This window comes from Phoca vitulina, unplaced genomic scaffold (assembly GCF_004348235.1).
Source record: "Phoca vitulina isolate PV1807 unplaced genomic scaffold, GSC_HSeal_1.0 scaffold39, whole genome shotgun sequence".
Taxonomy (NCBI): domain Eukaryota; kingdom Metazoa; phylum Chordata; class Mammalia; order Carnivora; family Phocidae; genus Phoca; species Phoca vitulina.
Genome location: NW_022589742.1, coordinates 10682817 through 10695639, shown reverse-complemented (window position 1 = coordinate 10695639; position 12823 = coordinate 10682817). Strand labels below are relative to the sequence as shown.

At 45.1% G+C, this 12823-nt stretch overlaps 1 protein-coding gene across 4 annotated transcripts in view; it reads left to right on the top strand.

Annotated features, from left to right (window-relative positions):
- SLC9A6 (solute carrier family 9 member A6) overlaps positions 1-12823 on the top strand; it is a 61410-nt gene that overhangs the window by 979 nt on the left and 47608 nt on the right. For 2 of the 4 annotated variants that reach the window (XM_032428251.1, XM_032428250.1), the window contains exon 1: positions 9123-9456. In XM_032428251.1, coding sequence (XP_032284142.1) covers positions 9123-9456 — 334 coding nt within the window. Of the gene's footprint in view, positions 1-9030; positions 9092-9122; positions 9457-12823 lie in introns of those variants that run through there. The other 2 variants (XM_032428252.1, XM_032428253.1) reach the window with 2 other exon arrangements.

Sequence of the window (12823 nt, the reverse complement as noted above, 5' to 3'; positions counted from 1 at the left end):
TGTGTTATTATTGTTCACTGTCTCTCTTCCCCCATTGGAACGTAAGTTCCAAGAGAACAAAGATTTCTGTCCATGCCTAGAATATTGCCTGTCACATATGGTAGGCATTCAAAGAATGTTTGCTGAATGAATTATGGGAAAGAAGTGGGGAGTGATGTAGCCTTGTTTGAAAGGATCTCTATAGAGAGTCCTTCCATTTTTTTGAATTGGGTTCAGAAATCCCTGGGACTTGCATATACTCTTAAATTTTGATGACCCCTTGATTGATGATAAACATTTTCTGACATACTTGAGCTTCCTCAAAGCTGAAAAAAAATTAGAATATAAAGAAGGCATCCAAGAGCCTTCAGATTACCTTTATACAATTTTTGTCCTCCATCTCATTTTCCAAACTTTTAATTATGGTCATTATTTTCGTCTGGGCCCACTCCAATTCTTTCACTTCTAAGCCAGGATTTGACACAGTACTCAGTCAATGTCAAGTACAGTGTAATGTATTCCTTACAAATGTAGGCATATTTATAAACCACACAATCAGGAAGAACCAGGAAATAATCTTTCTGTACTTGACAGGAAAGTGCTTCCTTCACCCCTGGGAGGTGGCAAGATAGAAAAGATAATTGACCGGGAAAAAAAGTCTTAACCCTTGGTTTTAGCTTTGATAATGGTCAAATTGAAAATAGCCTTTTCAGGCATCCTACTAAATTATCTCTGCTAATATTAATTTATCCGAAGCAGAAAAATGATTAGGTTTCTTAAGGGAGCTGAGATCTGGTTCCTTTCCTTTGAAAAGATGAGGTTACAGGGAAAAAAAAGAGCCGGTAAGAAATCTGGTATTTGTATAAGCCACCAGTACATTATCCTAGTCTTCAGGGAAGTGGCCAGGCATCGAATTTAGTTTTCTCCACTACACCCTTAAGATGCATGCCCCCATTCTCTTCTTTTGAACATCTTACCCATGTACGGATGCAAAAGAAACTACACTAGATTCACATTTTCTAGAAATAAATGGTTAACTCCTATTCAGGGAGTGGGATTTTAATGGTCTCATCTGTAAATTTTAACATGAAGGGAAGCCAAGGTATTCATAGTCATAGTTAACCAAGGATTGTATCCTTGTATCATTCAAATAAGTACCTTGGGTCCATTCATACGTTGTTTTCTAGGTTGGAGTTCATTCCAAAAGTGCAGGGTACAGCTGGGAGCAGCAATGTTTTCATGAGCTCTTAGAACAGAAGTCAAACTTCATGCGAAAGAGCATTTAAATTCCTAGGTGACCCCAGAAGTGCTTTTAGTTTTCCTAAAGAAACAGCTATTTTCCATATGCACAGAGGATCCATGATGTGAAATTGTTAAAGGTGGGGATAATGATCTCTAAAGCGTTTCCTACCCAGATGTTATTTACGAAGGCTCATCACGTCTTCCCAGGATAGTCTGTTGAATAGAGAAAGCACTGCAATCCCAAATTGTTTTCAAGTTAATTAACTTGGTTACATGCCACCCAACTAGGCGAGTGACTTCATGCACCACTCAGATGTGCCTCTATTTTCCACGCAGATTCTCCCTTTCCTGAACACTCTGTCCTTTCCTACCTAGTTCAAAAATCCACTTTCCCTAAGAATATGTTGCTATTATAGGTATCTATAAGAGGAATATATCTATTTTAGGTACTAAACCTTTCTTCAAACTATTTATATTTATTCCAACCTCCCTGGGTAACTAATTCTAGAATTTTACTACCTGCTTGATTAACTAGTATTTTCAACATTTATATTGAAATTGCATCATCTCTTTTTTATTTCTTTGCAAAAATGGTGTATGTTCGGTGTAAGAAATTCAAACAATGAAACGATGTATCCCTCTTAATGCATTAAGTGGCGCCTTGGCATTTACTGAGTTTTGAATCTCAGTAAACAAGACTGTGGTTACTTGATTCATATCTTTAAGACCTGTTTACTGAAAGGTTTATACCCCTGTGGTTAAAAGCATATGCTCTAGAATCAGATTGGGTTTGAATCCTGGCTTCTCCTTTACTAACCGGGAGATTGGGCAAGTTACTTAATTTCACTGTGCCTCAATTTCCTCATCTGTAAAGTGGAGATAATAATAGTACTTACCTGGTAAGATTGTTGTTAGGATTGAGTGAGACAACACAATTCTATTATTTAGAATAATCCCACTCTTGATCTCTGGGTTGTAAGTTCGAGCCCCATGTTGGGTGTGGAGATTACTTTAGAAAAATAAAATCTTGAATAAAAGAATAACCTCGCATGGTGAGTACTCAATAAATGTTAGCCATTATTATTGCTGCTGCTGCTTCTGTAGATTCTTGTAGCTATTTTTCCAGACTAAAGGGGTTCTTTATCCCTTTAGTCTTTCTAAAAACATCAGTTGCTTCTCCCCTTTGGTTATTTTAATTGCTCTTCTCTGGACCATTTCTAGATCTACTAATATCTCTCTTGGGGTTTCATTACCACATCTGCACAAAGTATCCTAGGTTACTTGTCTGGGGTTAATATGATTATTTATTTCAAGTAGCCTTGACATTGAAAATGACACCAAAAGTCTTATTCGCTTTTGTAGCACACTGAGCTGGTATGTTCAGGAAATAAATGTAAAACTCTAGCACTATACTGGGTCCTAACTGATATTTGGGTTTTTGTTGTTGTTGTTGTTTGTTTTTTTTAGAGAGCAAGGGAGAATGGGCAAGCATGCATGTGGTGAGGGGGAGGGGCGCAGAGGGAGAGGGAGAGAGAATCCCAAGCAGACAATGTGCTGATCAGGGAGCCCAGCGCAGGGCTCGATCTCATGAACCTGAGATCATGACCTGAGCCAAAATCAAGAGTGGGGCATTTAACTGACTGAGCCACCCAGAGACCCCCCCCAACTGATATTTGTGACCTATTCTTCCTCCCACTTCTTTTTTTTTTTTTTTTTTTTTTAAGTAGGCTCCACACCCAGCATGGAGCCCAATGCAGGGCCTGAACCCACAACCCTGAGATCAAGACCTGAGCTGAGATCAAGAGTCCGACGCTTAACTGACACTTAACCGACTGAGCCACCCAGGTGCCCCTCTCCCACTTCTTGAATATACACATTCCTTATACCACTGCCCTAAAACTGGGTCTCTTTCTACCCTCTGTTCTTTGGAGAACACACGAACTCCTATAACTTCAATATTGTGTGTGTAGCTCCCACATCTTTCACTGGTCCTGACTTCACTCCTGAATTGCAGACCCTCCACTTGGATATCCCGCCAGTCCCTTAAATCCAACCTGTTCACAGCCACGCTGTACCTCCTGACTCCCATTTTATTTTATTTTTTTTTTAAAGATTTTATTTATTTATTTGACAGAGAGAGACATAGTGAGAGCAGGAACACAAGCAGGGGGAGTGGGAGAGGGAGAAGCAGGCTTCCCGCGGAGCAGGGAGCCCGATGTGGGACTCAATCCCAGGACCCTGGGATCATGACCTGAGCCGAAGGCAGACGCTTAACGACTGAGCCACCCAGGCGCCCTCCTGACTCCCATTTTAATGCTATTAACAGCCCTAGGTTTTCAGGTTATGTGGGTTCAGAACCTTGGAGTAGTCTTCCAATCATTCTTCCTCAAGCATTCCCTATCTACCCACCCAATCAGTTGCCATGACGGGTTAGTCCTACCTCTGCATCAGCTGCTGTACCCAGCCTCCCTCCTCTCTTTTCCATTCCTACTGCATCCAGTAAGTTAAGGCCTCCTGACTTTTCAGCAAGACTATGTTTCTAGCCCCCCCTTTTTTTCTTTTACTTTTCTAACCTCTGAACCGGCCTCCCCTACTGCCCATCTCTCTACATTTCATTCTTCCCCCTTTCTGCTGCCAAATTAACATTGGGGAAGCTTTGACCAGGGAAATGAATGAGTTAAAAATGTCTGCGGCATAAAGATCTTCCACAGTATGGCCTCAACTTTGCTTTCCAGCCTTCCCCTTTCCCCCAGTATGGGAATGAGTCAATTCAGTGTTTATCAAGCACCTCAAGTGAGCCAAGGACTGTGCTAACCACTGGGCTAAACTTACCTACACTTTTCAGTGATCAGGTATTTACTGAGCACTTACTATGTACCCAGTACTGTGAAGTCCTCTTTCAGTTTAATCCTTGAACTGAGTCTATGTCCCTAAGAGAATTTAATGTCATCTGCAAACACGGAGATTTCCTTGGTCCTCAGTTAAATTTGAGAGATATTCATTGATGCTCAGGTGTGTTTTATTTTTTTTTAAAGATTTTATTTATTTGACAGAAAGAGAGAGAGAGAGAGCACACACAAGCAGAGGGAGTGGCAGGCTCCCCACTGAGCAGAGAGCCTGACATGGGGCTCGATCCCAGGACCCCGGGATCATGACCTGAGCCAAAGGCAGACGCTTAACCCACTGAGCTACCCAGGCGCCCCTCAGATGTGTTTTACTGAGTACCTATTTTGGTTAGACCTTATGCTAGATGTTGTCAGTAAAGAAATAAGTAATGCCTGGTTCCTGCCCTCAGAGTACCCATGACCTATGGAGTAACAAACATGTAAATCAAGCATGACAATATTTCAGGAGGGCTAAGAGAGAGAGTTGCCCAGTGGCCTGTGGGAGCTCATACAAGGGGCCCCAAACTCAGCCTCAGGACATCCCAGAAAGCTTAGTGACCTTTATTCTGAGTTTTGTCAGAGGAGAGAGGTTAGGTGAGGAAAGGGTTGAAGGACATTTAAGCAGAGGGAACACATTGAAAGGCACATACGTGTGTGGAAACCACGTGAAGCATTCAGGAGACTGCAGAGTTCAGAATGGCTGAAGCAAAAGATATTTGGGGGAGAAGGGTGGGCTATGAGGTGAAGAAGTGGTCGGGAGTCGGGGCTTATGGAGCATCATGGGTCAGGCTAAGGAGCCACAACTGACGACAATGGGGTCACTGGAGGGTTTGGAGCAGGGCTGTGCTATATATAATCAGATGTGTGCTTCAGAAGGATCCCTCTAGTAGAAGTATGGAATGACAGTTGGTGGAGACCAAGGCCGAGGTCAGCAAACCTTGCCCGTAAAGGACCAGACAGTAAATAGTTTAGGCTATCTGCAGACTCTATAGTCTCTTTGGCAACTACTTAACTCTGCCTTGCAGTGCAAAAGCCGCCACAGACCATAGGTAAACAAACGGGCACAGCCGTGTGCAATAAACCTTTACTGATGGACACTGAAATGTGAATTTCACATCATTTTCATGTGTCACGAAATGTTCGTCTTTTGATTTTTGTTCAGCCATTTAAGAAAATGTATAAAGCATTCCTAGTTTCAGGCCATACCAAAACAGGTGGCAGACCGGATTCCATTGGCTGTACATTGCTAATCTCTGGACTAGCAGATGAGAGTGTGGAGAATGTAGCCAACTCTTTGGAGAAGCTCATCTCTGAGGGGGAGAGAAAACTAATGTGGTAGTGGAGGCAGGTGTAGACAAAGGCCTGTTTCTCAGAAGAGATCTGGAAGTGGTTTTGGAGAACAGGAAGAGATAGTGGGCCAGTTTTGTAAGAAATGAGTCACGGGGATGAAAGGCACAGCATAGGGAATATAGTCAGTGGTATTGTAATGGCATTGCATGGGGACAGATGGCAGCTACACTTGTGGTGAGCCCAGCAGAACATATAGACTTGTGGAATCACCATGTGGTACACCTGAAACTGATAATGTAACACTTAGTGTCCACTAGACTTCAATAAAAAGAAAGCTAGTGGGGCATCTGGGTGGCTCAGTCGTTAAACGTCTGCCTTCAGCTCAGGTCATGATCCCAGGGTCCTGGGATCGAGCCCCAAGTCGGGCTCCCTGTTCGGCAAAGAGTCTGCTTCTCCCTCTCCTTCAGCCCTTCCCCCTGTCTCTCCCCCTGCTTGTGTTCTCTTTCTCTCTCTCTCTCTAATAAATAAATAAAATCTTTAAAAAAAAGAAAAAGAAAAAAAAGAAAGCTAGTGGACAAGGAGCCATTGAAGATGGTGGAGGGAGATGATGGTTGGAGTAGATCCTGGAAGAGGCAGGGAGGAGGTGATGGAATGCAGAGTACAGATTGCAGTGTATGTTTCGTAAGGGAGGAGGAAACATCTCTTTCACTGAGGCTAGAGGGGAGGAAGAAAGAAGGGGCATTAATAGGCTACCTAAGTAGGTGGCAGGGTAAGGAAGGCGAGGACTATTTTCTTGAGGATCTTGATTTTCGCAGTGAAAAAGGAGGCAAGGCTCAAATTCCAGGTGATTTATCGGTATGGGCATCGAATCAGCCAGGATGAAAGCAGGGCTGGGGCGGGGCGGGAGGGGGTTGCTGTGACCCAGATGCCCACATCCTCCATGAATGTACAGGAGTGACCAGGAAGTCATTAGGTGACAAGGAATGGAGAGTGTTAGAGCTTAAAGTGAAGGCTGGAGGAGTGAGGAGCTTGGAACAACAATGGGGAAGTGAGCTGAGTGGCAACTCCTTCAGGCCACATGATACAGGGCGTGAGTTGCACATACTGTATGTGTGCGTGTGTAAGACAGTGGGGTGGTGAGGAGATAGCACCCCCTGAAACAGCCTCAGAGCACATGATGTCCTGGGTGAGATCCAAGTACCCGTTAAAGGAGGAGACAGAGGGGACATCAGTGCAGCAACTGGCTTGGGTTGAGAGAGGGGTACATTCTCAGGGGAGCCAAAACTCATGGCGATTGGCCCGCTTGGTAGAATCATTGCCATGTCAAGATTCCTCCTGGAACTGTGATATAAAGAGGTGGCTGGGTGAGGGGGCATACTAAGTCGCTGGAGCCTGTAAACAGAGGTAGAGTCTGGCGCTTGAAGACATTTGCTTACTGGTCAGGCAAGCAATCTCTGACTTTGGTTTTTTCTTTTTTTTCCAAGTTCCAAACACTAATAAGAGACTGAAAAATGATTTTGTGCTGAGGCAAAACAGCCTTGGATTAGGTGGTCAGGCCTGAAGAAACAGGTAAACTAATTTGCTAGGTCTTCTGGGGTAATCAAGCTAGGTCTGGGGAAGGGACAGTGGGGAGACTGAGAAGGATCCTCACCTGGGTTTTGTAAAGGCCAGCCCTGTGTGCACAGGGCAGTGTGGTTAGGCTGGAACCAGGGTATAGGGGACAGGCAGCCATGAGATTTCTTGGGAAGGTATAGACAGACCCAAGTACTAACAGGAGAAAATGGGCTCACAGTCCCTGGGACAGTTCCTGACCTGACAGGGACAGTTTGGAGTTGAACACCTGTTCTGGGTCTTTTTTTTTTTTTTTTAAAGCTCACTATCCTCACAGAACTTAAAGAGCTGGTTAGTGGGAGTGCATCCAGAATGGGGTAGCTTGGAGTTGCCTGGATGTTATTTGTCTTAGCAAGGAGGTGATATAGCCATGAGATGAAAGCGTTTTTTTTTTTTTTTTTTTTTTTGAGATGAAAGCGTTTAAGAATCAGGACTTCTAGCGGGGCGCCTGGGTGGCTCAGTCGGTTAAGCGTCTGCCTTCAGCTCGGGTCATGGTCCCAGGGTCCTGGGATTGAGCCCCGCATCAGGCTCCACGCTCAGCGGGAAGCCTGCTTCTCTCTCTCCCTCTCCCACTCCCCTTGCTTGTGTTCCTGCTCTTGCTGTCTCTCTGTCAAATAAATAAATGAAATCTTAAAAAAAAATCAGGAGTTCTAGACAGAATGATAGGAATTGGATTGATGGTACCACTGATGGTATGCAAAATTTGAGAAAGAATTCGTGTTTGTAAGGGGGAGATGAGCTCATTTCAAAGCAGTTCTAGGTTTTTGAGCTTGGTAGGTCCCTCAACAGGATGTGCTCAGTATCCCACTGGTAGAGGCCTGAAGGGAGAGTGGCAGGTCAGGGCTGGGGATTTGTAGTGCATACATGTAGAGGTAGAAATGGAAGTCCAGAGAAGGGGCGCCTGGGTGGCTCAATCGGTTAAGCGTCTGCCTTCGGCTCAGGTCATGATCCCAGGGTCCTGGGATCGAGCCCTGCATCGGGCTCCCAGCTCCACGGGAAGCCTGCTTCTCCCTCTCCCACTCCCCCTGCTTGTGTTCCTGCTCTCACTATGCCTCTCTCTGTCAAATAAATAAATAAAATCTTTAAAAAAAAAAAAAAAAAAAGAAAGTCCAGAGAAGACAAAAAGCCCACAGAGACTAAGGTGTGATTTGATAAATATGGCGAAAACAGGAAGCCACTGTTCTCCAAGAGGTGAAAACTGTGAATCTTCTGGGGTGCCAGGTGGAGAGGCTGAGAGTAGAGAAAATACTCTTGGAGGAAGAGAGATGAGAGATGGTGTCAAAGGTGACTTCCAAGCTGGGGAAATTTGTGTTAGAACAGCAGGAAAAAGGAGCAAGAAGAGAAAGAGAAACGCACCACACCTCAAAAGATTTCCTCTTTGGGAAGGGAGAGGAGTGTTTGGAGCTTCGGTAAATTTGAGCACACACCGATTGAATCTTCTTTGCGAGATGAACGAGTGTCTCTGTACAGGTTCCTGACGTGAGAGATGACTCGCATCTCGGGTGGTTGACATGTAAGGAAAACTGAACGTACAGACACACGCATATTCCTTGCCTTTGAGTCAATTTTTTTATGAACTACTACAGTGTTGTTGGTTTTTTCCCAGTGAGGACAGAACAAGGAGAATCCGATTTAAATGACAGAGATGGAGTTCTAGGCGTCCCCCGAGGGGACAGCTTCTTATCCAGTTAAGAGACACTGGGGGACAATATTGAGATGTGTTATGAAAGCTCGATTCCCCCGAGAGCTCTAAGAATAGGACCAAAGTAGACCTAGCTCGATCCGCCTCTGCTTGATTACGCCGAGCTGAGGTTTCTTTTCCGGAAGGCCGTGGGCTAGATGCGACAGCCTTTCGTTCCCTGGCAGCACCTGAGTGTGCGGCTGGGGGGAGCCGGTGCGGTGGAGGCCCGAAGGGCAAAGGGATGGGGCCAAGCGAGCCGGGAGTGCCGCGTCCCCTTTAAGAGCGGCGGCGGTGGCGGCGGCCGCGGCGGCGGCGGCGGCGGCGCGCACTCCGACGGCTACCCTGGGGCCCCGCCCCTTTCCCGTGAGCCCTCGGGGAGTGGTCCGACCGCGGGCGGCTGCGGGTGAGGAGCGGGGCGGGGGGCGGGGGGAGTCATGGCTCGGCGCGGCTGGCTGCGGGCGCCCCTCAGCCGCGGCGGCGGTGGCGGCGGCGGTGGCCCCGGGGCCCGCCGGCTCATGCGGCCGCTCTGGTTGCTCCTCGCAGTGGGCGTTTTTGGCTGGGCCGGGGCTTCGGACGGCGCCGGCGGAGCGGCGAGAGCCATGGACGAGGAGATCGTGTCCGAGAAGCAAGCCGAGGAGAGCCACCGGCAGGACAGCGCCAACCTGCTCATCTTCATCCTGCTGCTCACCCTCACCATCCTCACGATCTGGCTCTTCAAGCACCGCCGGGCCCGCTTCCTGCATGAAACCGGCCTGGCTATGATTTATGGCAAGTGCCTCAACCCTTGTCCGCCCCCTGGCGCTCCCCCTTTCTCTGCCCGCCGGCTGCTTCGCCTCCTCTCCTGGCCCTGCTCGGCCTGCGTTCGGCTCACCTTCTGATTCCTTTCATTTTCTGCCTCGCCTTCTCCCCCACCCCCGTTTCTCAGCCTCATCTCCCCTTTTTCTGTTTTGCCCCCCGTTTTTCTCCCTCACTCCATTTCCTCAGCCTCGCCCCCCGTTTTCTCTGCTTCGCACCCCCTTTCCTTTGCCTGTCCACACCTTTTTTTCCTCCGACCCCACCCCCTTTTTCTTCCGCGCATCACCCCCCCCCCTCCGCCTCTGCCTACCAAGCTCGGGACCCGGGACTGAGGATGGGAAGGGAGTGGGTGCGGTGTCTCGGATTGGGCTGGGGACTGGGGGAGGGGAAGACAGCATAGCGATCTATTTCTCTGGGGTGTCAGTTTGTTTAAGGTCCACGGAAGCTGCAGTAGTATCTCTACTGCTCAGGATCTGGCTTCCTTTTGGAACCGGAGTCCACCTTTACCCATCACCCAGCTCTTGCTACGCCCTGTCCTTTCGAGGTTGAGAATGAAAACCTTACCTCCCGTGTAGCCCAAGTGAAAACCCGAACGTAAAAGAAGCTACAAGGAAGGCTTGGGGTATTTTTAATGACATCCTGATTTATTGTACTATGCTTGTAATATCTGATTAGGATCCGTATGGTCTACGGTCCTAATCCAGGCGTATCGAGGTGAGGACAGGAAAGAGTTAAAGAGCTCCCAGCAGTGTGTTGTACTATACGGTGATCAGGACAGTTCAGCCAAACAGTGATTAGGAACACCACGCATATGCAGTATGGGTGACTTGCTGGTGGCATGAGGTTATTGACAGATCACTGAGTAAATGGCTGCAGTTCTGGTGTCTTAGTGTGCTTTCTTTTTGAGGTTTCTTATTTATGTATTTTTATATTTTGGTCTTAAAGCGAGAAGGGCAAATCAAACCATGGGCTCACAGGCATTTTGGCCTGCTCCGAGGCCTCATGAGAGGTAAAGATGTATATTGCTGACTGTCTTAATGTGACTATGAGGGTATAGGTGGCTGAAGACATGAGGGTGGACAGACAATCCTTTCTGTGCAGTCCGTGAGTGAAGATTATCTTCATATGGAACAGGCTTAAACTGATGAGCTTGTTGAGCTTTGTTTCTCAGACTTGCAAATAGGTAGAAGAAGCCTTGGCACAAAAGAGACATTTCTCCACGACCCTCCTCCCCAGCCCTTTCCAGTAAATACAGACTTCTGGAATGTGCATATGTGCATCTCAAGGATGACAAAACAAGGCAGTTGTGTGCATCAGGAAAATGCATGAACTCAGGTTTATTTTTCATCTGTAAGGTAATATGATTCTAAGCCTGTGTGCAAATATCTCTGCTCCCTAGGATTCTTAGTTTTTAGACATATTAGATGGTTTTCATACTTCATATTTTTTGCATTTTACTTGCAGCGCCCCTTAAGCTACACATCTCTATATAATTTCTTTGTATAACAATGTATGATTTATATTTACTATATTGAACAAACATTTGCTAGTCAGCCAACTATGTATTAGGCACAGAAAATACAAAGAAATAGAAGATCCCCACCTTCAAGGCACTTAGCTTTCTTGGGTAGACAGATCACATAAAGAAAATAACGGCATCTTAAATTCAGTTAAATGCCAAATGAGTATTATGGTGTTAAAATAAGGAACTGATCACAGAAGCCTCTTTCCTCCCTATGGAGAGAGTATGATGTAGTGGTTAAAGGTGCAGGGCTTCAGACCAGAGGTCCACAATTTTTTTCTGTAAAGGGCCAGATAGTAAATATTGTTGACTTTGTGGGTCACATAGGTCTCTGTTGCATTTTCTTCTTTTTGTTTTTTTCTTTTTACAAAGCTAAAAACCATAAAAAACTGTTCTTAGCTCATGGGCCATACACAAACAAAGCATCACTGTGGTTTGCCAACTCCTGCTTTAGAGTCAGACCAGGATTCCTGTCCCACTGTGCTAATTGTCCTGTGTGATCTTAAGCGAGTCCCTTACTCTCTTACACTGTGATCTATAAATTGGGGGAAATGATAGGAGGGTTATTGTGAGGAAGAAATGTTTTTAGCTTAGTACCTGACCCCTAAGTAAATGTTCAATAAATGATAGCTGTGATACTATTATTATTGTTTTATAACTGCATTTTCTCAGGTTAGGCTTAAAATAGTTCTTTTAATTCCTTAGTCTTATAAGAGGCAAACACAGTATTTTTTTAGTATCAAATAAGTACTTAGAATTGCCCTGAAAATATTTGCTCCTTAGTCGTTGATATCATTAACTTCCTCTAACTCTTGAGCTAAATAGAAAAGTGGTATTACTGACTGCATTTCCTGATGTTTCTGGTAGTAAAAGGTAATGGAGTATCTTAGTGTTAGTATTTTGTAAAGGAAAAACAAGGGTATCTCTTGCCGAATATCAAGTGGAAGGGTGTTATCTGGGAGTCAAATCTGGGCTTGCTTTGTCACGACTTGGCATTCTTTAGCCTGGAAAATTTTCTCAGTATGGCAATGGGGGCTATGGATAAACAGCCTCCTAACTAACTCCCAAGTCCAGTTTGAGAATAGATGGGATTGGGTCAAAGTATTTTCAGTGCCATGGGAATCAATGTTTTCTAATCCTAATTACTGTCTGCCATTTACCTTTTCTTTGACTCTTATACCATCATAGCTGTTATGTCAATATATTATTTTAAGACCTTTATTTTTCAGCTTGACTTCTGGATGAAAAGGCTCCTTACTCTGGGAATATCCACCCCTCCAAGATTCAGCCCACCGATGATTTTATTTCTGTCATGTCGGTTTAGCTACCTAAATCCTGGAAAATGCTATTTAAAATAAGCCTCTCCTTTATCTTTTCGAGAATCAGGAGTAAAAAAAGAAAAGATTAAATTGTGATCAGTTTCTAGATTGTACTATAGCCTAATTGCTCCAATTACAAACACAATATGAAAGCACCCAAGTGTTCTGTTCACTGGGCTAACTTGCTTAAGAAACTTAAAAGTGAGTCGCCATTAGTAAAAATTGTCAGGGTAGTTAATTAAGTCTGAAAAGTGATCACTCACTGTAGTGTGTTCACAGATGGTATAGAAAGCAAGGGACAGGGAAGAAATATTTTGCCTGAAATTTCCAGCATCCAGAGCCCTACGCTTAACTGACGTGATTCATCAATAAATATTAAGTGTCTTTGACGTATGAGATATGATGGAAAATACAGATATTAGTCATCTTCCCTGCCCACAAAGCACTTACGATCTAGTGCCTTAATAGGTAATGTTTATTGAGCATTCTAATGTGTTCA